Below are 20,696 nucleotides of genomic sequence, written 5' to 3'. Positions count from 1 at the left end.
CCTCATCCTGTTCAGCTCTGGGGACAGAGTGGCCTGGGGCCCTGAGGGAATGAATAATGACAGACACACAGACACAGGAAAGCTGGGGTCAGGTGGTCCAAGCCCTTGTAGAGAGCTGCCTCAGCATTGTGGAAGCTTAGGATGTATATTGTGTAGAACTGAACAGAGAGACAAAATTATAGCACGAATACAGCTGAACAGGGAGCAGGCTTATCACCTACAGATGCCACGGAGTTGGGATTATTTTTTACAAAGGAATAAAGAGACTGGATTAGCTAATCTTGGTTGGCGCTGTCTGCAGGCTATAAAACTCAGGAAGAAGGCTACAGTGAGCATTTCCTTTACACACTGTCACCATCGCACGCGGACCCAAGGGCAGCTCTGCCCCTGTCATGGGGCTGAGATGAGACCCTTAACACGTTCATGCCTGTGACAAACAACACATCCACACACAGGATGTCACCCACGCTCTACATAGTTTGTGTGTGTGTGTGTGTGTGTGTGTGTGTGTGATTTTAATGTTCTGTGGCTTTTGGTTTTTGACTTTGTTTGCACACTCACGAGCACGTGCCATCTACAGAGGTGCACTCATGCCTTTCCACTGTGGATGGTTTGTTTTCTCTTGTCTACCGGCTGTGGTGAGGATTTCTAGTACTATGTCGGATACGGTGAGCTTGGCTGATCTTTTCCCACTCTCGGAGAGAACGCTTTCGGCCTTCCCTCCTTGAGTCACTTGGCTGTGGTTTCCTGTGTGGTTTCTGCTCCTGGGGGAGTAGTTTGCTTCTGTTCCTGGTTCTTTGATTGTCTTTATCGTGAAAGGTTTTTTTTTTTAATTATAAAAATTACATTTTATTTATTGTTGTTTTGCAGGTGTGTGTGCATGATGCAGCATGCGTGTGTGGGGGGGCGGTTAAAGGACAAACTTACAGGAGTTTGTTTTTTCCTTCTACCCAGGCTTGAGCATAGTTTCCAGGCTTGAATGGCAAGGACCCTTACCCACTGAGTCACCACACTGACCCACTGACCCATTGACCCTCTGACCCACTGACCCACTCACCGTCAAAGGCTTTTTCTCCATTAACTGGGATGACTTGTGTGATATTTGCTCTTCATCTATTAAGATGATCATTACATTATTTGATTTTAATTCTTTGAAACACCTTTGAAATCAAATTATAAGTCTCAGTTTGTTCTGTTCAGTCTTTAAAATTCCTTATTGATTTCAGTTTGTTGGTATCGAGGATATTGGTCTTTATTTGTCTTTTAGTGCATTTGTCTGGCTTCAGTATGGGAGTGATACTTGTCATATAGGACAGAAATCAGAGCTCTTCTGTTCCTGTCAGCTCCAAAGAGGAGAACTGATGTTAATTATGCTCTTGCTATTTGATAGGGGCCTCCCGTGAAGCCAGCTGGTCTTGGGCTCTCCTTTTTCGGTAGGCATATTTTTTTATTGCTGCTCAGTTTCTTGCTAATTATAGGTCTGCTCATACTTTTAATTTCTTTATGATTCATTCTTATTAGGTTATGTAGTTCTAGGATCAGATCCACTCCCTCTAGAGGCTCCAGCTTTCTTAGCATGCAATTATTCATAGCAGTCTCCTGTAATTCTGTGTATTTCTGGGGTGACGCCACTTGTCATGGTATTCTGTCATTCTTCACCCTTTGGTGACTTAAGCCTCCCCTCTTTCCCTCTCTTTGTTTTTCTGAGGCATTTGGATTTTGTTGATCTCTTTATGACAGCGGCCCCTGGTGTTGCTGATCTGCCCCACTCTCCTCCTGCCCATGTCTCTCATACTCATCCTCCTTGGCTCCTTTCTCCTGCCAACCCTCAGTTTAGAGCGTTCCTTGTCTGGTTTGCAGAGGCGTGAGGCCATGTGGTGGCTGGGTCTTTACCTGTGGGTCAGCCCAGAGGGAAGAGGCCCTGGGTAGTGAGGGCTGTCAGCAGTGTAATCTTAAGAGGAGAGAAGGAAGGGGGTGAGGTGGGGGGGAGAACTGGCTCATGCCGTGTGTGTGCACACCTGTGTGAGATGCAAGTGTGTGTGATTATGTAATTGTGTGTGTTCATTTCAGCATCCATGCCCTACCTCTGTAGACTGGATTCTCTCTCTTTCTTTCCTTCCTTCCTTCTTTCTTTCTTTTTTTCTTTCTTTCTTCCTTCCTTCTTTCTCTTTCTTTTTTTCTCTCTCTTCCTTCATTTTCTTCCTTCCCTTTCTTTCTTTCTTTCTTTCTTTCTTTCTTTCTTTCTTTCTTTCTTTCTTTCTTTCTTTCTTTCTTTCTTTCTTTCTTTCTTTCCTTCCTTCCTTCCTTCCTTCCTTCCTTCCTTCCCTCCCTCCCCGTTTTTGTAGTATTTGGCAACTTTTGTGGTACTGGGAATCAAACCCAGGCCCTTACAAGAGCTAGGTATTCACCCTACCCAAGAGCCACCTCTTCAGCCAGACTTCTCTTTTACTCCGTTTTCAACTTTACAAAGCAGTTTATCTAACTCACCTGCTCTGCCCTTCTCAGTGTGAAGCTTCAGACCGGAAGTGTGTGGTTTTTAGACTTAGCCCTGGGAGTGCAGAGGGCTACACTTCCCACGGTGGGTTTCTGTGGGCTGGCATCCCATTCACCTGAGAGCTGGAGACTGGAGCAGCCGCCTCCAGATAGGACCTGGTGATCGCTTCCATCAGGAAAGGTTTCTGACAGCAGAAAGAAGCCAGCTGGACTCCCTGAATGTTGAGGTTAAAACAGGGTATGTGCAAGGCTCCATCACCAGGAACGTCGGTTGTTGTAATCACAGCTCCAAATGAAGCAAGCAGGGACATCTGGGGGGCACGGATGGTGTGTGTTTGTTTTCAAGAGAAGACTCTGGGGGGTTTTAGCCTGGCGCTTAAGGACAAAATCCCCTTTGGAAACAGTCCAGCCCAGCGGTCGCCGCATTGTGTTGCCAATTAAAATTTAGTCTAGGACTGGGCTTCCCATTGCTTTGGAACGCTTGGGAAGAGGGTTTGCTTCTATTTGTCAAAGGAAAAGGGCAGAAAATCCTAAGAAGACATTGTAGGTCACACCTTGCCCTGCGGTCTGCTGAGGCCATCAATAGCAGAGTTTCTCAGCCCTCTAGAAAGAGACAATGGCTCATTGTCTCTGGGAGTTTGCAGAGCAGGGGCAATTGGGTGGGGGTAGGGGGTAGGGGTGTGTGTGGGGGGAGGGTAAGGGGTGGAAGTGGGGGTTGAGGGTTGGGGAGTGAACAGACATCAAAAGAACAAAACTGGTACAGGCATCATTTCCACAGTGCTCCGTGCCAGTCTGAGACAGAGTCATGAAGTAGCTGTCACCTCCCAGCAGCCACTGCCCTTTGGGAAAGCAGGCTGTTGAGCTGACGTGGCATAAGTCAGTGCCAGCCACACAGGGCATGTAAGAGCCAGAAAACCAGATCTGACCTCAAGGCAGCTCGCCTCTGTCCTCTCAGCACTTGGGAGCCTGAGACAGTCAGATTGCCACCAACACCAAGCCAGTGTGTGTGTGGAGGGGGTGGGGTGGGTACAGTTTATAAGAGTCCCAGGTCTACCTGGACTTGAAGGCTAAGACCCTGGTTTATTTTTTAAAATTTATTTATTTATTCACTTTACATCCCCATATCAGCACCCCCTCTTCTCCCAGGGCCCCCTCACACAGATCCTCCCTCCTTTCTCAGAGAAGGGGGAGCCCAACATGACTCCCCCACCCAGCATATCAAGTCACTGCAGGACTAGTCACACCCTGTCCCGCTGAGGCCAGACAAGGTGGCCCTGTTAGCAGGATGGGATCTAGACTCTGTTATTTTCAATATATGTCTTTGTATATTCACATCTAATAAGTGAAGGTGTTAAACAGAATATAGTGTTTGCCTATGTTTTCAGTAGCAAAGTAAGAAACGGTCAGTTAAGGTGGAGTCAGGACTCAATGGCCCCGTGATTCCCGTGGATCAAGTAGTCAGCTCTGTATAGAAGAGAAAGGGAAATGGTTTTTTTTTCTCTAAGACGTTCTAAGACGCTGTTTCTGGGAAAGGACTTGTGTCACGAAGGCTTTATGGGTTTGGTTGATGGCTCGGTGGCCGGGAGCGCCTGCTGCACCTGCACAGGCTCTGCGTTCAGATCCTTAGCACCCCACAAAGGGATCTGGGTGTGGTCGTGCAGATGTGAACCCCCAGCATTGTTGGAGGCTGAGATAGGAGGAATCCTGGCGTTCACTGGCTGTCAGCTCAACTCCAAGTTCAGTGTAGGATTTCTTCCAAGGGAGGAAGGAGGAGGGCAATGGAGGAGGAGTGCTGACATGTCCTCTGTCCTCCTCGTGCACACAAGCAGTGCACACACCGCCCTAACCCGCATGCACCACACAGCCCAGGCACACACACAAGGCAAAGAGGTAAAGACGGTTTTAAAGATGTGCTTTAGTCTGTCTTTATCATAATGATGGAGAAGAGCTTGTTTTATTTAATTATTAAGGTTTGTTATCACAGCCTATTGGAATTAGATGTGTCATAACAAAGAGTCTCTCGGGCCCCAGTTCCCAGTTTACAGCGCCCAGCATAGCACAGATGATGTGGTCAATGCCCAGTAGTCGTTGATTGCGTCACAGTTTTTAATTCATCCTTGGAAACTCTCTAGTCCTGAGAGCTCTGTGTCAAATCCCTGTTGATTGCAAATGTCTAGAGCCTTTTTATGAAATTTTGGAAAGATCATTTCTTGAGTTCAAATCATCTGATGCTAAGAAAGCCTTAATTCTAGCTTCTTGGGCTAAGCATTATTATCTCATCACAAGAAAGAATGTCACATGTCTATGCCGCAGAAATTTGTATCGTGTCTGAGATTCAAATTGGCAGAATTCTTTGACACGGAGTCGAAAGATAAAAAGTCGCTTTCTCTTCAGACTTAGAAGTTTGAGGTCTCGGGTGGGGACAGACAAACAGAGAGGAAGAATTGCTGGTGTTTATGCACAGCCCCGAAAACTCCCAGTCTCCCTCAAGGACCCCAGAGATGAGCTGTGTTATTGTGAGACCTCTCTCGCAAGCCAGTACCCCTGCCTTGTCCCACATAAAGAACATTGTTTTTGCTTGCTGTCCAGAGGGACTGTAAGGTCTTTGATATTCCCTGCTGGTGATTAAAAGGAGCTTCCTGCAGAGAATCGACAGCCGCACTCTCTCTGGCTGCCCTTGTTGTGCGAGTCTTCAAGTCTTCCAAGCGTTTGTTTTCTGTCCTTCATCTGAGCCCTCTGAAAGCCTCTTCAATTCATAAGGGCTCTTGGTTCTCTAAAGGAAATGTCTTATTTCTTTCTTTTTTCTACACATAGGACAATAGTAACTTCTCTTTTTAAAGTTTAACATTTGGATGCAAATGTGGGCTTGACAAATATCCCGAAAGAGCCCGTGATGGATTATACCCAAGCTGTGTGCGCGCAAAGCAGGGTGGCGGAGCTCTGATGTTTGAAGCCTGCAGTTGTCTGACATTTTTACAGCGCTTTCCCGCTGGAGCTGAAGAGATGGCTCAGTGGTTAAACACACTGGCTGCTCTTGCAGAGGACCAAGGTTCAGTTACCAACACCAACGTGGTAGCCTACGACTGTCTATAACTCCTACTCCACAGACCCCATGCCTTCCTCTGGTCTCCTTGGACACCAGACATTCACATACATACACACAAGCAAACATTTATAGACATAAAATAAAAATAAATAAATCCAAGACTCACAATGCTTTCTCACACTTCTGTGCTTATGTGTGGACAGAATGGGTCTGAGACACCCTGAATAGATCAGCATGAAGATGAGGGAAGCTTGGATCTGCTCTGTAATCCTAGCACTCCTCCCTCCGGCCCAGTGGCTCGATGGCTTTATCCAGAGCTTCCCATTCGCTATTGAATTTGTAGAAACCTACCAGATCTGCAGAAATGGTGTGCCTCAAAGTCCTGAGGAAACATAACTGCTCTGATATCCCGAGTGGGTGACTAAGGAGGCTTCCTGCAGGAAGGTCCTGGTTGGGTGACCAGTAGAGAGGGCATGGACTGGAGCTTAGCACTAACCCAGCCTTGGAGGCTCGGGCAAGTTGCTTCACCCCTGAATTTGTTTTCTTTGTCTGTAAAATGAGGTGGTGATATTTTGGAAGGGAATGGGTGAGATTGAAGGGAAGTAATCTGTGTTAGATGGGAAGTGTCCAGTTCCTGTTAGTTCTTTTCATCATCCACATAATGTCGCCTCTCCCAGGCACCCGGCTTGGCTTTGGTTAGCGTTTGCCATAGCTGGATAATAGACGCTCCTTCTGCGCTGCAAGAGCGTTTCATGCAATTCTTTAAATTGCCGTGAACTCACCACGAACTCCCATAAGGACACTGCAGAGATGACACTCTGGGCCTCCCGCTGCCACAGGGCCCTCTCAGCAGTTCCCACAGGAGCTGGGTACTTGGCAGAGGTGACGCCACGAGCTACGGCCACTGGTGGCTTCATCATGGAGGATGGTGAGCTCCGGGCACAGGAGTTCCTCTGATCTTTACACTGTAATCCTGGGTTTCAGAAAAGCTGTGTTGCCCTAAGACGTGTTATTTTCTTGTCCCTAAATCGAGCATTCTAAAACAGAGAACACAATAATGAACACACCACAAGCTGACCTTCAGGTACATCCACGCAGAGGCTTTTGTGCGATGTCTGGCACCACAGATTCAAAGCTCCTCAGTCCCCAGGAAGACCGTGTGTGAAAATGGCCATGCCCTGTTCTTGGAGTACACTTTCTCGCTCTCAGGATGGGGCGATCTTTCAAAAGCCAGCACGTTAGGCGGCCTTTTCAATCTTGGCACAGGGTTCTGTCTGAAGGACTTGGAATTACCAAGGAAAAGGGCTGAAGCTTGGTCTGAGGAAGGAGCAGACCAAGGAGGAAATGAAGGGCAAGAAAAAAAGATGGGTGATTGGCAGGAGGCCAGCGGGGGCCAAGTGCACTGGCGTCACACATAGATGGTCTCTTCCTGGAACGGGGTCCTGGTGGGGGCCTGTTGTCTTAGGTCCCTCAGCTCCTGTGCACTACTTTATGAGATTTGGTGGCTTGTCTTTCCTCCATGTGCCCTGTCCTCTGAAGCTGCACACACACATACACACAGGCACATACACACACACATATGAACATATATACACACATATGCATGTATGCACGCATGCACACAGAGACACACACACTCATGCACACACACATATACACATACATGCATGCACGCACACACATATAGGCACCCTCTCATGCACACACGCACACAGATACCACCCACTCATGCATACACACACATACACACATGCACATACACACACGCACATGCATGCACATGAACATACACACACATGCATGCATGCATGCATGCATGCACACATACAAAGGCACCAACTCATGCACACAGACACACACACATACACACAATGCATGCATGCTCACAGATATCCACTCATGCACACACACATACATACATGCACACATACATGCATGCATGTACACACATACACACACACTCCTCTGTACAGAGCTACCATATCCTCTCTTCTCTCTGCTACCTGATTCCATGGCAGTTTTTCAACCTTTTTTTGAAGAAGCACTTTTCTCTGCAGGCTTTTTTTTTTCCTCTCATTTTTTCCCTTTCCTGTCTGCCTTCCCTGTATCTATGGCACTGTAACACCCCAATAGCCACCAGATGAATAGTCCTGTCCACACCATGGTGTTGAGTCGCACATGTGGGCATGTAACTGCCAGTTCCACGTGTCCAGCCAGACTGGATCCTCTTCCCTGGACCCTCAGCGGATGCCTCTTCCCTTCTTGAGGGCAGAGCAACCCAGCTCATTGTGGACCTGTTTGTTTCCTCTGTCTGAAGCTTGTAAAGGGCACAGACCTGACTATGTGCAAAGGCCCCGAGGTCTACACCTTACCTACAAGCCTACAAGGAAGGTAAGGAAGGGCTGTCAGCTGTCAGTTGACTAACAAGCCACAGAAGAGGAAGTGGTCGCTCACTGTTTATGAGTAAGAGCCCATTATGCAGCAGATTCAGTGAGGTGCTCCTCTGGGCGGCAGCCCCGTGCCTTCTCACCGGGTGCTGATGTGGTGGTCAGGGACGAGAGGGCTCTCTTGGGCACCTTTTAACGAAAGCGCCAGCCTCACTCATCACGGCTCTCCCTACCCTCTTGACCCAGTTCCCTCCTGAGGGACCACACCTCCAGTTCTGTGGCACAGAGGGTCGGAGTTTCAGTGACCAAATTTGGAGGATGGAAATGTTCATGCTCTGGGAGGGGACACTCAGTCTTCACTGTCTGCTGGTTCTTCGTTTGTGTCTTTGGGATTTCCGTGTGTGTGTGTGTGTGTGTGTGTGTGTGTGTGTGTGTGTGTGTACACATATCTGGTTTTTGAGATAGGCTTTCTCTGTGCAACAGTCCTGACTGTCCTGTAACTCACTTTGTAGACCAGGCTGGCCTTGAACTCACAAAGATCCTCCTGCCTTTTCTCCCAAGGGCAGTGTTTAAAGGTGTGTGCCACCCCCCCTGTCTGGGGTTCCCATACATCGATTGCTCTCTCCTAGAGCATACCTTCATCTGTGGGTTACAGCCACGTATGATTGTCAGTGACTGAATGAGGGGATCTTGAGTAACAAGAGTAAAAGATTTCTGAACAACCACAACCAAAAATTAACCCAGAATAAAGAGCGTAATAAATCAGGTTGCTGACAGTGTTCACCCATGTCGCCTTGTGCGACTTCACTGTGGCCTTGACTCAGCACAGTGTGTGCTGCCACACTACACACCATCATGCCCGCAATACTGGGCACTTTGCTTGAGGCCCCCCTACTCAGATTCGAGGCTATCATTTGCTACGCGCTGTGGTGTTTTTATGCACACGAAGTTTCCCGCTCCTGTGGATGCATTTTTCTCACTGACCTTCCTTAGCATGGAAGACTCTAACCGCATACCTTTGGGTTCTATTGTGTTAGAATGTGTGAGTCTTTAAAATTGCTGTTTGGGGCTGGAGAGACAGACTAGTGATTATGAGCACTTGCTGCTCTTGAAGAATTTGCTCACCAGGACTCATTGGGTGGCTTACGACATCCTGAACTTCAGCTCCAGGAGATCCGATACCTTCTTGCCTCCAATGTTACTACACACACACACACACACACACACACATGCACGGTGTGTACATGCACATAATTATAAACAAAAATAAAAATAATATTTAAATTGCTCTTTGAGTGACAGGCTTAAATACTATAAATTACTAGAAAGATTTTGATTCAGGATTAGGACAGAATTCCCAACAGGTCCTGATATGGTTCTAAACATATTTCTGTCACTTTGTGTATGTCATGAAGCTGAGTGCTTAGGGGGGCTCAGCCTGTAAATAAGCCTGTCACCTGTGGCAGAAGCTTTTGCCATGGCCTGTGGCACCCCGTCTGCGAGTGTCTCTGGTGTGGTTCTGGTACTAGTGCTCCTGTGGTTGCTTGGGTTGTCCCTGGTGAGGGGTGCCCGGGGCACTGTTCAGCAGTGGGCAGCCTTGCTGGACTCCACCCAGCGCATCAGTAGCAGCCCCCTCCCCTGAGCTGTGACCAGAGAGGCCTCCAGACATTGGTAAAAGTCTCCTGAAGAGCAGTGTGACCCCTGTGATGCCAGTGATCTAGACGAAAGCGCCCTCCAATAGCGCCCCCCAGTGGCAGGGGCCTGAGCTCCCAAGCCCGTAAATTGGACGATCTTTGACTCAGTTTACACTATGAGCTATGACTCTGAACTGTGTCTCTTGCCTCAGTCACAAACGTGTGCAGAGGTGTGGATTCCCGATGACCCTGTGGGAGTCTTCTGACCTCAGCAGTTAGGATTTCAGATTCCTCTGACTTAATGTCGCTTGGCAGTATGGTTGCGTGAGCTCAGTCCGCGCGGCAGTGAAGGACTGTCCGTTCTCATCTGCCTGCCCTTCCTGCAGCATCAATAGGACCAGCTCTTCCGAACGAGTGTCTCCAGGCGGCCGGAGGGAGAGCTCCGGGGACTCCAAAGCAAGCCGGAACCGCACGGGCTCCACCAGCAGCTCCTCCAGCGGCAAGAAGAACAGCGAGAGGTAAGGAGGGCCTGCGGCCTGCTCCTTCCATTTATCACCCAAGGGACAGCTCTACCCATGTGGCAACTCAGAAGAATCCCCCTTGACAAGTCAAGCCTACATCTGAGCGCCAGGCCTTCTGAGATTGTGGGTGTGGGACAGCTGGCAATCACAGGTCATATCCTGGAAACTGTTAACTTAGACTTCCGGCCCCCAATGTCTGAGATAATGATTATGATGGTGCTGATGCTGATGGTGATGCTGATGATAGTAAAGCAATGTCTAAGAAATTAGCCCAGGAAGTGGCTCTGAATTTCCAGATGTAGTACCACCTATCTCCAATAGACCTTCCCAAATCAATCTTGAAATTGTCTTTGCTGGAATGTTTAAGCTTGTAGCAATGTTTTCTAAGACAGACAGGTTGAAAGCTGAGCTTTTGAGCTCCCTTGGGGGCCATTTTTAATAGTGAGAAAAAGAAACCCTTTTCTGTTCAGGTTTCCTGTCCTATACTTTACTCCTAAGTTTGAGCTTTCTATGACTTTGTACAGCAGATTATGATAAATATGTGAAATGCACTAACATTTTACTTGCCAAAGCTACTTTTTGGCATTTTAACAGCCCATTTTAGGAACATGTTGGGTCGGTGAGGTTCCTGTGTCTTTCTGCTGGGGACTCCAAAGCACGGCCTTGTTCTCGCTTGGCTCTGGTTTTAGTTTTTCTGCTCCGAGGATTCCAGGAAGGAGTCTCAGTTTTGGAGGTTAAGCTTGCTTCCTTTGAGGCGTTCATGTAAGGAGATGGCTTAGTCAGAACACAGTTGATTCCAAACCACAGGCTGTAAAGCTTCCAAGTTTGAAACTTTGTGGGGACTCAGGCTTGTAAGGGATGCTTATCCTCTGCGTCAGCTTTAGCTCTGAAAAGGATCTTTGTAAAGAAGAAGGGGAGTGGGAAAGAGGAGGAGGAAGAGGAGGAGGAGGAGGAGGAGGAGGAGGAGGAGGAGGAGGAGGAGGAGGAGGAGGAGGAGGAGAGGAGAAGAAGAAGAAGAAGAAGAAGAAGAAGAAGAAGAAGAAGAAGAAGAAGAAGAAGAAGAAGAAGAAGAAGAAGAAGAAGAAGAAGAAGAAGAAGAAGAAGAAGAAGAAGAGGAGGAGATAAAGGGCTGGAGAGATGGACCACTGGCTGTTCTTCCAGAGGACCCAGGTTTGATTCCCAGAACCTGTGTGGCAACTCACAACACCTGTCACTCCAGTTCCAGGGCCTCTGACACCCTGTCCCTGGGCCCTGCACACACATGGTGCATAGACATACAGGCAAAACATCCATACACAAAATGTAAAACAAATTTTAAAAATACTGACAGCTCTTTCTATTGTGTGGTAAATTGAGTCCACAATCCACTGACAATTTCAGAAACCATGGACTCATCTTCTCAGACTATTAGTGCTTCTTAGGGGAAGATTATGCTAATCTTATGCTAATGGGGTGGTAAGATCCTGGCAGTGAGGCCAGGTGGTCACAGCCGCAGCCCAGTGTACCCGCCCCAAGGCTGCTCTGAATGGAATTCGGGCTGAGGTTGGTGCTGACCTGAAATGTCTATGTTTTGGCAGGTCCTACAAACATCTGATTTTTATCAGGAATTTCCAGAAAGAATCTACACTGTGCAAACTCCAGATCTGTCTTATCCTTTAAATCCCATGGCTTTGCCTAATGTACTTGGTAAATATTTCCATGAGAGATATTTACAAAGGGATTTTTCAGAAATGCCACGGGAAGGAATTTTGATTTGGAAGCGAGAGAATGGGAACGCTTGCAAATCATTTTCTAAAAATAATCCTGGCCACTGTGAGTGTCCGCTTGGAGCCAAACCCTCTATCCCATTGAAACCAAGAGACCACCCCAGCCGTCCTGTTACCAGCGGGTTCAGAGAGGACACTTGGGTCCCCGCTGGCACTGGTAGATACTTTGAGGCACCTATTGGGATAGTTGTAGGAGTCAAGTTAGCAACGTGGGCACTGCCTGGTCCAGATCGTCACATTGTCATTCCTTTCCTCATATGAGCAGCCCCAGTTCTGGCCTCACAGAGGCTCACTGAGGAACTCTTGGTTTCTAGGCTAATACAGGGAAAAGCCTAGCCTCCCCCCACCCCACAGCTCTGTGGATTCTTCCATGGCTTCCTGTGGTAAAGGGTGAAGACAAGCTGACTCCTCCTCCCACTGGGGCTGTGAGCTCCAGGAAGTCACCTTAGGTGGCTGCCTCCCACCTGAGAAGATGTGCCTCCTCAGTTCCCTGGTAGACAGTGAGACAGGATGGGAAGCACGCGGAAAGATCTGGATGTCTTCACGTTTCCGAGGTCTGGCTTTTCCTCCGTGATTTTGAGACTTTTGTGTCTCACTCACTCTTTTGGCCCCTAGGGTGCTAACTAGAAAGAAAACACCCGATGGCGTGCTTGGCCCTCAGTAAGGGGTCATCTATGCTGGGGTGGTAGTGCACAGGAAAATAATGCATGAAGCGTTCTGCGATGCTCAGCCATTTCTTCCTGTGTAAAGTGAAGGAGACTGATAACTTCTGGTGACTTCTGAGGTGACTGTTCTTTTCTTTGGTTTGCCATGGTTAATGATATTTGTATGAATGGCACAGGCCATTGAGCACAACCCAGATTTTGATAAACTCTAACCTGATTCAGGGACTAGATGGCCCACGCCTTGATCCTCCCAGCTGCCAGGCAGGCACTGTGCCCTGTACACTGTGTACTGTGAGCTGCACACTGACTGCAGGAGGGGTGAGTTCTGGCTGAGTCAGTTTGATAGGTGGAAATGCACTGATATCAGGCAGAGAACCTGGGCTCCACCCTGATCTGCGGATTCAGAAGTAATGCATCTGTAGCCTTAAGGGTCAGGGGTCACACCCTGTGTGTAAACAAGCTAGGTACTAGACTGTCATGTCAGCATTGGCATTCCTCAGCGACAGTGAGAGCATCCAGAGGACAATTCTGTGTGCTTTGTGCAGTGCCTCACTCTTGAGGAAAAAATAAGTGTGTGTCAAGTCCTGCGCGGTCCCCAAGCGCAGTCACTTCCTGTAAAGCAGTTGTGCGCTTCTCTTTCCCTTGGAGCTGCAGTCTTTGTTGTGCTTTCTGTCTCTCTGGTCCCTGTCCTGTTTTTTAGAAGGGATCGGTGGAGCCGAGAGTCTTTCCCATCACTTTGTGCGATTGTCACCTTCCATCTTCCACTGCTTAACATTTAAAAATTCTCTGCCTCTAAGCAGCCTCAGGACTTTAACAGCGTTTAATCTCTCTACTGACAATGCTTCCATTAGAGATAAAAGCAATGTAGAGCAATGTAATATTTTACTTTATGTAATATTCATGGCAAATGAATATTAATGATTACATAATGAGTCTTGTCACCACGAAGCACTTATTAAATTTAAATAGGGAGTCAGCAATAGCATTCTGAAAGAATAGTGTGATGTACCCGGTACCCTAATCCACTAAGGAAATTTTTTTAACTTTAAAAAGTTTTATATCAGAAATGGCTACTTAGTTATAAGTTTATAAGCACAGTTTACATTAGATGTTGCTAACTGAAAAAGTGTTTCCATTACAGCCACTGACAGAGATGAATCTACTTCATAATTAAGATACTGTGTGTCCATCTACAGCTTGTTGCAACTGACTGCTTTTGTAGAGTAAGAACTCTTCCGCCATCTGCTAGAAACTTTGTTATCACATGCATATACACTGTCAGTCTTTGGAGTCAACAAATTTGAAGGGAAAAATCAAAGTATTCCCTAAGGCCCAGCCCCTGCTCCTGTTGAGTCCCAGCCACTGAGAACAGCTGTGCTGGGCTCTCCGGCCTCTCTTCATTCTTAGAGCTATTCAGGCCATGGCTTTGTCCTTTGGCTGCTTCCTTCAATCCCTAAAAGCCCAATTGGCAGCTTCCATGCTGCTAACCTAGTGGAGACCGTCGTCTTCTTCAGCCTCCAGTTCAAGATCTCCTGGTTCCTTATCCTTTCTGACCCTGACGACACACCTCTTCAGCCTGCCTCTTATGTTTCCCAGCAAGATATTATTATTTTTCTTCTCTTTTAGAGTTGCTTTATTTCACAAGTTTCCTCTTTCTGAAAAATCCCAGGAGAGGACTTGAAGGTCCCCTAGAGTATCAGAGGCAACACAGGGCTCATGGGAGCCTTCCACATTCCCAACCAGAACTTGCTGTGGTGCCCCGCTGGTGTGATACCCACAATCCTGCCTCAGCTTCCCAGGTACTGAGATGGCAGAAATGTGGCACCAAATTCTACACCAACAAGGTTTTTCTCAACCTAGTTCAGCATCTTTAGCAATGCTAAGAGGCACATAGTAGGTGCCGAGAAAACATCCATTGAACAAATATGCTTATTCCTCTTATATGAGGACGAGAGAAGGTTAAAATCGTGGACCCTGACAGCCCCACCCAAGTCTCCATCCTGGCTCTGCCACTTTGTGTTCCATAATTTTAAATTAGTAGATTGGGGAATGGGGTGGACTCTTCAGCATAAAAATAGTATCTACCTCACAGGAGTTACAAGGATTGAATAAGGTCTTCTCCAGAGCCTCCTCCACCACGGCTGGCCCGAAGTTGCCATGTGTAGCTGTGATTACTGTTGCTCTGTTCCAGGGTTACAATGAAGAAGTTGTTTTTGTTTCGCTTGCTGTGATGAAAAGCAACTGTCTCAGTTTACAGTTCCAGGCTAGGGTCTGCCCCTCAGGGAAAGTCACGGTGGTGGGAGTGTGAGGAAGTTAGACATAGACATCACCCATAGTCAGAGCAGAGAGTGTGAGCCAGAGAGATGGCTCCGCGGTTAAGAACGTTTTCCTGCTCTTTTTGCAGGGGACTCAGGTTCCGTCCCCAACACCCGTGCTGTGGGGCTGGGGGCGCATAACCATCTGTACTTCCAGTTCCAGGAGACTCAACACTCTCTCCTGGCCTCGTGGGTACCGACACGCATGTGGTGCACAGGCATGTACGCAGGCAGCACGCCCACGGAGCAGAGACTGTGCTCCGTTCTCCCCACCCCCCTCACTTACACAGCCCAAGACAAAAGGCGCGGCCCATTTCCAGGATGGGCTCTCCCCACCCCTAATTAACCCAATTAAGAAACTTTCTCACAAGCTAACCCAATTCAGACAATTCCTCAGGGAGATGTTGCTCCCACGTGATGCTAGATCATGTCCAGTAGACAATTGAAGTTAACCATCACGGAAACATTTGGAGTTCCGTGCCTCCTACCCCAACCTGGAAAAGAGAAGAATGAGGAACTTGGACAGTTGTCACCCAACTCCTGCAGCCTGTAGGACGGCTTCGCTTGGACCTATTGTGTGCATGGCATGGACCTACTGTGTGCACGGCACGGTGCAAGGCAGGATGGGGAATGGGGTGGGCTGAGTGAAGAGATGGATTCACCCGTCACAGGACTTGTTGACGGCGTGGAAACAGACTAAGCCGGATCTCCTCCTGACAGTGGGGGCAAGACACAACACAAAGCAGTGGGAAAAGTAGGAAAACGGTTTGGATGCGCAGCTCACTGAGAAAGACACAGCCCTGAACTGATTAAAAAAAAAAAAATGGCACTCAAATCACCTTAAAGCACAGAAGGCGGCTTACCTAAACTCCTGCACCACTCTGAGACTCCACCCACTGTGGTCTTCCCTCTGGTGCTTTGGTGTCTGGAGGGAGGAGTGATAGTGTTTGGGCAGACTTTACCTCACCCTGCAAGGCTTAGCAGAAGAGGCCCTTGCAGAGAGCCTGTGTCTGCAGCCCTCCTTCATTCCCTCTCCATTCCCACCTAAGACTTCCCTTGGGCTCTAAGAGGGTCGGGACTTTGTCCTTTCTTAGTCTCTGACCCTGCAGCACTTTGCAAAGTGCAGGAAACACAAAAACCTCCCACTAAGCATTCCTTGAATGAATGAAATTACATAAACAGCTAGACCTGTTTAAGAAACTGGTAAAGAGCGCCACCTAGAGGCTAACCATTAGCACCGCTCCTTAGCCTTAGTGTTTTGTGCCGGAGTCATAGTTAAGTGTCCAATCTCTTAAAGTGGCTTCTTGTGGGTGAAATTGGCCAAGCAGGAAGTCATTCGTGTCAGTGTGAAGGCACTTCGTCCTGTCTCACTCAGTCCTGAGGCGGCTCTGTCCGTCTTGTGGATGAAGAAGTAAAACCGAGAAGAAATAGCCTGTGTCCCATAGCCTAGCCTTGATCTAAGGAACACAAAAACTCCAGCAGTTCTTGAGGCCTCTTCCACCACGACTTTTGGCTTTTGTGCCCACCTGTGTCAGGTGTTCCTAGAGGCCATTTCCTCTTTTCTGACTCCTGGAGACCTGAGCATCCCATGAGGGTTTGCATTCCCCCATGGGACTGAGTCTCACTCTGAGCTGGAACTCACCAGAGAGCTAGCCAGAGACCCCAGGGATCCTCCGGTCTCTAGCCCCGCCCAGACTCCTCCCCTACCAGCACCAGCCTTTCTGTGTGGGTGCTGGAGATCTGGACCCGGAAGCTCATTCCTGTGTAGCAGGCACTTTAATGACCTAGGCCCCTCCCCAGTGCCCGTAACTGCATTTTCCTATTTCTGGGAACTGCACAGCATCACTGACGGTGGGAATTCAAGGTTTGAGCTTTTGTGATTGTCAGCGTGAGGAAAAGCATCCCTGTGTTGTCTTTTGGCTTTCGAACCCTGTTCCTAGGGCCGCAGGAGTTCTGCCTTGCTGCCTGTTCCCTCACCTTTCTTCCCACCACCTGTGAGCCCATGTCCGTAAGTGACGTGGAATCGGGACTCTGGCTTCCGCGGGGCACACAGATCACGAGACTGTCAATCATACCCTGACAGTTGGGGCAAGCCAGGTGAGCCCCAGAAAGGCAGCTATTTTAAGTCTGACACAAAGCTGAGGCCACTCTATACTGGGCTAAAACAAAACAAGAAAAGGGAGAAAGGGGGCAGGGCAGGCCCCTCTCACAGGACAGGCCCGTGCTGCATTTTTGGCAGAGTGTCAGAAAGAAAACACTTGGCTTTATGGGAAGAAGGGACTCATCAAAGGCCGGGAGTGGGCCGGCTGCCGGGTCAAATTCCTAGAGGTCCAGACAAAGGGATATCCCACACTCTCACACACTCCCTTTCCATAGACCTTCAGGGAGTGCCCAGAACAGACTGGAGAGGAATGTGGGTGGGTATAGCAAGAGGCAACCAGGTCTCCTGCGGTGTGTGAGGAGAGAAGCAGCCTCCAGGCCTTGCCCCTAGTGCCAGGCCATGGTCGTCCTCAGTTCTGTCCTGGAGATGCAACAGTAAACAGGATGAAGATCTTGTATCCAGGGCCCTTTCTGCCCAGCGGAGAAGCAAAATAAAACAGGGCTCAAAGTGCTAGAGGCAAAAATGACCCAGGGTGGGGAAGGCGTGCGGACTGTGGGGAGCAGGGCCTGAGGGAAGACTGAAGTGCTAGCTGGACACCCAAGAAGGCCTCACGGGAAGTGGCCACTATTATAGATCCAAGCAGCAGCCCTGTGTCTTCTGCAGGCTGGTGTCCAAGAGAAGGGACAGGGAGCCAATGCCGAGTGCCCCAGGCCAGGCTACAGAACACCAGCTACAGGCTGGAGCCCAGAGCTACTTAACCAAGAGGTTAGAAAGGGCTTGCCTGGGGCCACAGAGCCCCAGGGGAAGCCTGGCATGTAGATTGGAAGGCCAAACAGAGTTTTTACAATCCCGAGTTCCTTGACCACACTTGAGAGCTTAGAAAGTTTCACCAACAGCAAATTCTGCTGTGTGTGCTTGAGCCAGGCTCATGTCGCTGCGCGTGCACGAGGACACACCACCCACTCCACACATGCACAGAATGGCCTGGAAATCAAGGGGCGCAATGGGTCCCATCACTGATACAGCATGGTCTGAAGGATGGCTTCTAGTCGGGGTACTTTGCATTTCATTTCAAGTCAGAACTGGGGAGAAAAGAAGTGATTTCAGGAGATGGGATTTTAGAGAGATGGCTCAGTTAGCCTGGTGTGCAAGACAATGTGCTGGCTAGTTTTATGTCAACTCAACACAAGCTAGAGTCATTTGGGAAGAGGGAACCTCGACTGAGGAAATGTTCCGACCAGATTCTGTGGGCAAGCTTGTGGGAGCATTTTCTTGATTGATGCCTGATGTGGGAGGGCCCAGCTCCCTGTAGGCGGGGCCATCTCTGGCCTGGTGATCCTGGGCTGAGAAAATCGTAGGACATCAACTCTAAGTAGCACCTCTGCAGGACCTCTGTGTCACTTCCTGTCTTCAGGTCCCTGCTCTGAGTTTCTACCTTAACTTCCCTCAGAGATACGTTGTGACCTCAGAGTTGTAAGCTAAAATAGTTCTTCCTCTCCAAGGTCATGGTGTTTTGCCACAGCAACAGTAATCCTAACTAAGACACATAAATACTTGAGTTCTGAGTTTAGATTCCCAAAACTCATAAAAAAGAACTGGACATAGTGGTGACTGTGCCTGTAACTGTAATATTAGGGAGGGCAGACATCCCTGAACCTCATAGGTCCATGAGCTTCGATTGATCAATGAGTTTAGTGAGAGATTCTGTCTCAGGGGGAAAAAAAGTGAAAAACTGTGGCCTGTGCCCTGGACGACTCAGCCTGACCCTACCTGCCCTTGGGGGTTAGAGGTGAATCAGTGACACAGGTGAGCAGGTGAGAACCGCCACAGCCAGCTCTCTGAGCACTGCCACAAGCGGCTTCCCTTCATACCCTCCTCCCATTGGTCCCAAGAAAGCAGCTCTTCTACACAGCACTTCCCGATTGGCTGGCACTGCCTGCGCCAGCAATCCTTGGTCTCTCAGGCAGTCCTCAATTAGGTCCTCCTGTAGGAGATGCTTGTGCAGCTGCTCAGCCCCTGGTGTTTACATAGAGGTGGCCCTGCCGTACCTGCTACAGAGAACAATCTAGAAAAGACACTTGACATTTGCCTCTGGCTGATACATACATACAAAGGCACACTCACACACACACAGGTGCACACACCTAGATAGCAAGTATATGCACTCCACCACACAGATGTGCATGCATAAACAATGAAGTGATATTAGGAATGTATCTGCTTTTTTTTAATTCAAGCAACCAAAGATTGTATAGCATTTAAAGGGTGATTAAAGTGACCCCGCGGGGGTCTCATATCAGATATCCTGCATACCAGATACTGACATTAGCAAAATTATAGTTATGAAGTAGCAACAAACAAATTTTATGGTTGGGGGTCACTATAACATGGGGGACTGTATTAAAGGGTCACAGCATCAGGAACATTGAGAATCGCTGGATTAAACCAGTGTTCCTTGTGACTATGGTTTCTTTTCTTTTGTCTCATAGCTCAAGGCCAGGAGCTGGCCGAACTGATTCCATCAATCACTAATTAAGACAGTGCTCTACTGACCTGCCTACCGCCTGACCTTAGGGAGGCATTTCTTATTTGAGGTTCCCTCCTTTCTGACGACTTCAGCTATGTGAAGCTGACATAAAACTAGCCAGCACACACATTCTCTCAGATGTGGGTCCTAGCTTGCAATGTCCCTGTGTGTTTGCAGGGCAAATAGCTGGACTCTCCAACTGGGATGGAAGGAGTGTCTGGCTTTCCTGCCCTCCCTGAGTGTCTCTGTCCGGTGTGTCTCTCTAATCAAGCCTCTTGACCGTAATCCATTAATGATCACGGTGCCTCCGTGACCTGATCTCTTGGGGTCATTTCAGCACTGCTTCCACAGACCAAGCTTCCAAGGTTGGCCCTTTAGGTCAACCATAGCAGTCTCTAGGCTCTGGTCTAGGAAGGAGATGTAGCCACGTCCCACTGGTGGCTGTCCTTCAGGGGGTCCCCATTGAGAAGAAGTGGCTCTGAGGCCACACACTCTTCTTGTTTCTCGTCTGGTGCCTCCCTCACAAGTTCTGCTTGCCCTAAAAGTGACCATGGTCCATCTGAGCCATTTTCTTCAGACCCTCTGGGGCTTTGATTTCCCAGACGCAGTCACAAGTTGTCACTTTTTTGTGATAGGTACCCAGCATGGCTGTGCTCAGCAGTGACATCTCCATATAGGGTGGCCTCTGTTTCACCCTCCTGTCATCCTTAGAACAGTTACCATACAAGAGATGTGCCCACAAAGTCCATACCCACAAGTTCTTTCATCAAGACTTTGATGATTTTTTAAAAAATTAACCAATGTATACGGTATTATGTTTTATTATGGCATTTGCAAATAAAATTTGTTTCAACTTAAAATTTTTAAGTTAAATTTAATTGTATGTGTATGAGAATTTTGCCTGCATGTACACCTGTGCACCACAAAGAGAAGGGTGTTGGATCCTGGGGGACTGGAGTTAGAAATGGTTTGACCCGGCCCTGTGTGTGGATGCTGAGAACTGAACCTGGGTCCTCTATTAGAAGAGATTGTACTCTTAACTGCTGAGCCATCTCTCTAACCCACCTAAAATGTATTTGTTAGTTTTCCTTTCTCTTCTCCTCCACTTTTACCCCGTCCCCCATTATCTCAACCTTCCCACTTTTGCATTGCATATGTTCTGTAGCCCTCCCTCACCCCTCATCTCTTCCCCTCTTATGGTCTCCTTGTAGATTATACACACACACACACACACACAGAGA

At 48.3% G+C, this 20,696-nt stretch overlaps 1 protein-coding gene across 4 annotated transcripts in view; it reads left to right on the top strand.

Moving 5' to 3' along the window:
• The window catches only part of Eml1 (EMAP like 1), a 177,355-nt gene that overhangs the window by 118,968 nt on the left and 37,691 nt on the right, over positions 1-20,696 (top strand). For all 4 annotated transcript variants that reach the window (XM_052185097.1, XM_052185096.1, XM_052185098.1 and 1 more), the window contains one exon: positions 9,947-10,078. In XM_052185097.1, coding sequence (XP_052041057.1) covers positions 9,947-10,078 — 132 coding nt within the window. The remainder of the gene's footprint in view (positions 1-9,946; positions 10,079-20,696) is intronic.

The sequence above is a fragment of the Apodemus sylvaticus genome, chromosome 6 (assembly GCF_947179515.1).
Source record: "Apodemus sylvaticus chromosome 6, mApoSyl1.1, whole genome shotgun sequence".
In the NCBI taxonomy this organism is placed as follows: Eukaryota; Metazoa; Chordata; class Mammalia; order Rodentia; family Muridae; genus Apodemus; species Apodemus sylvaticus.
This window is presented reverse-complemented; position numbering and strand designations above follow the sequence as displayed.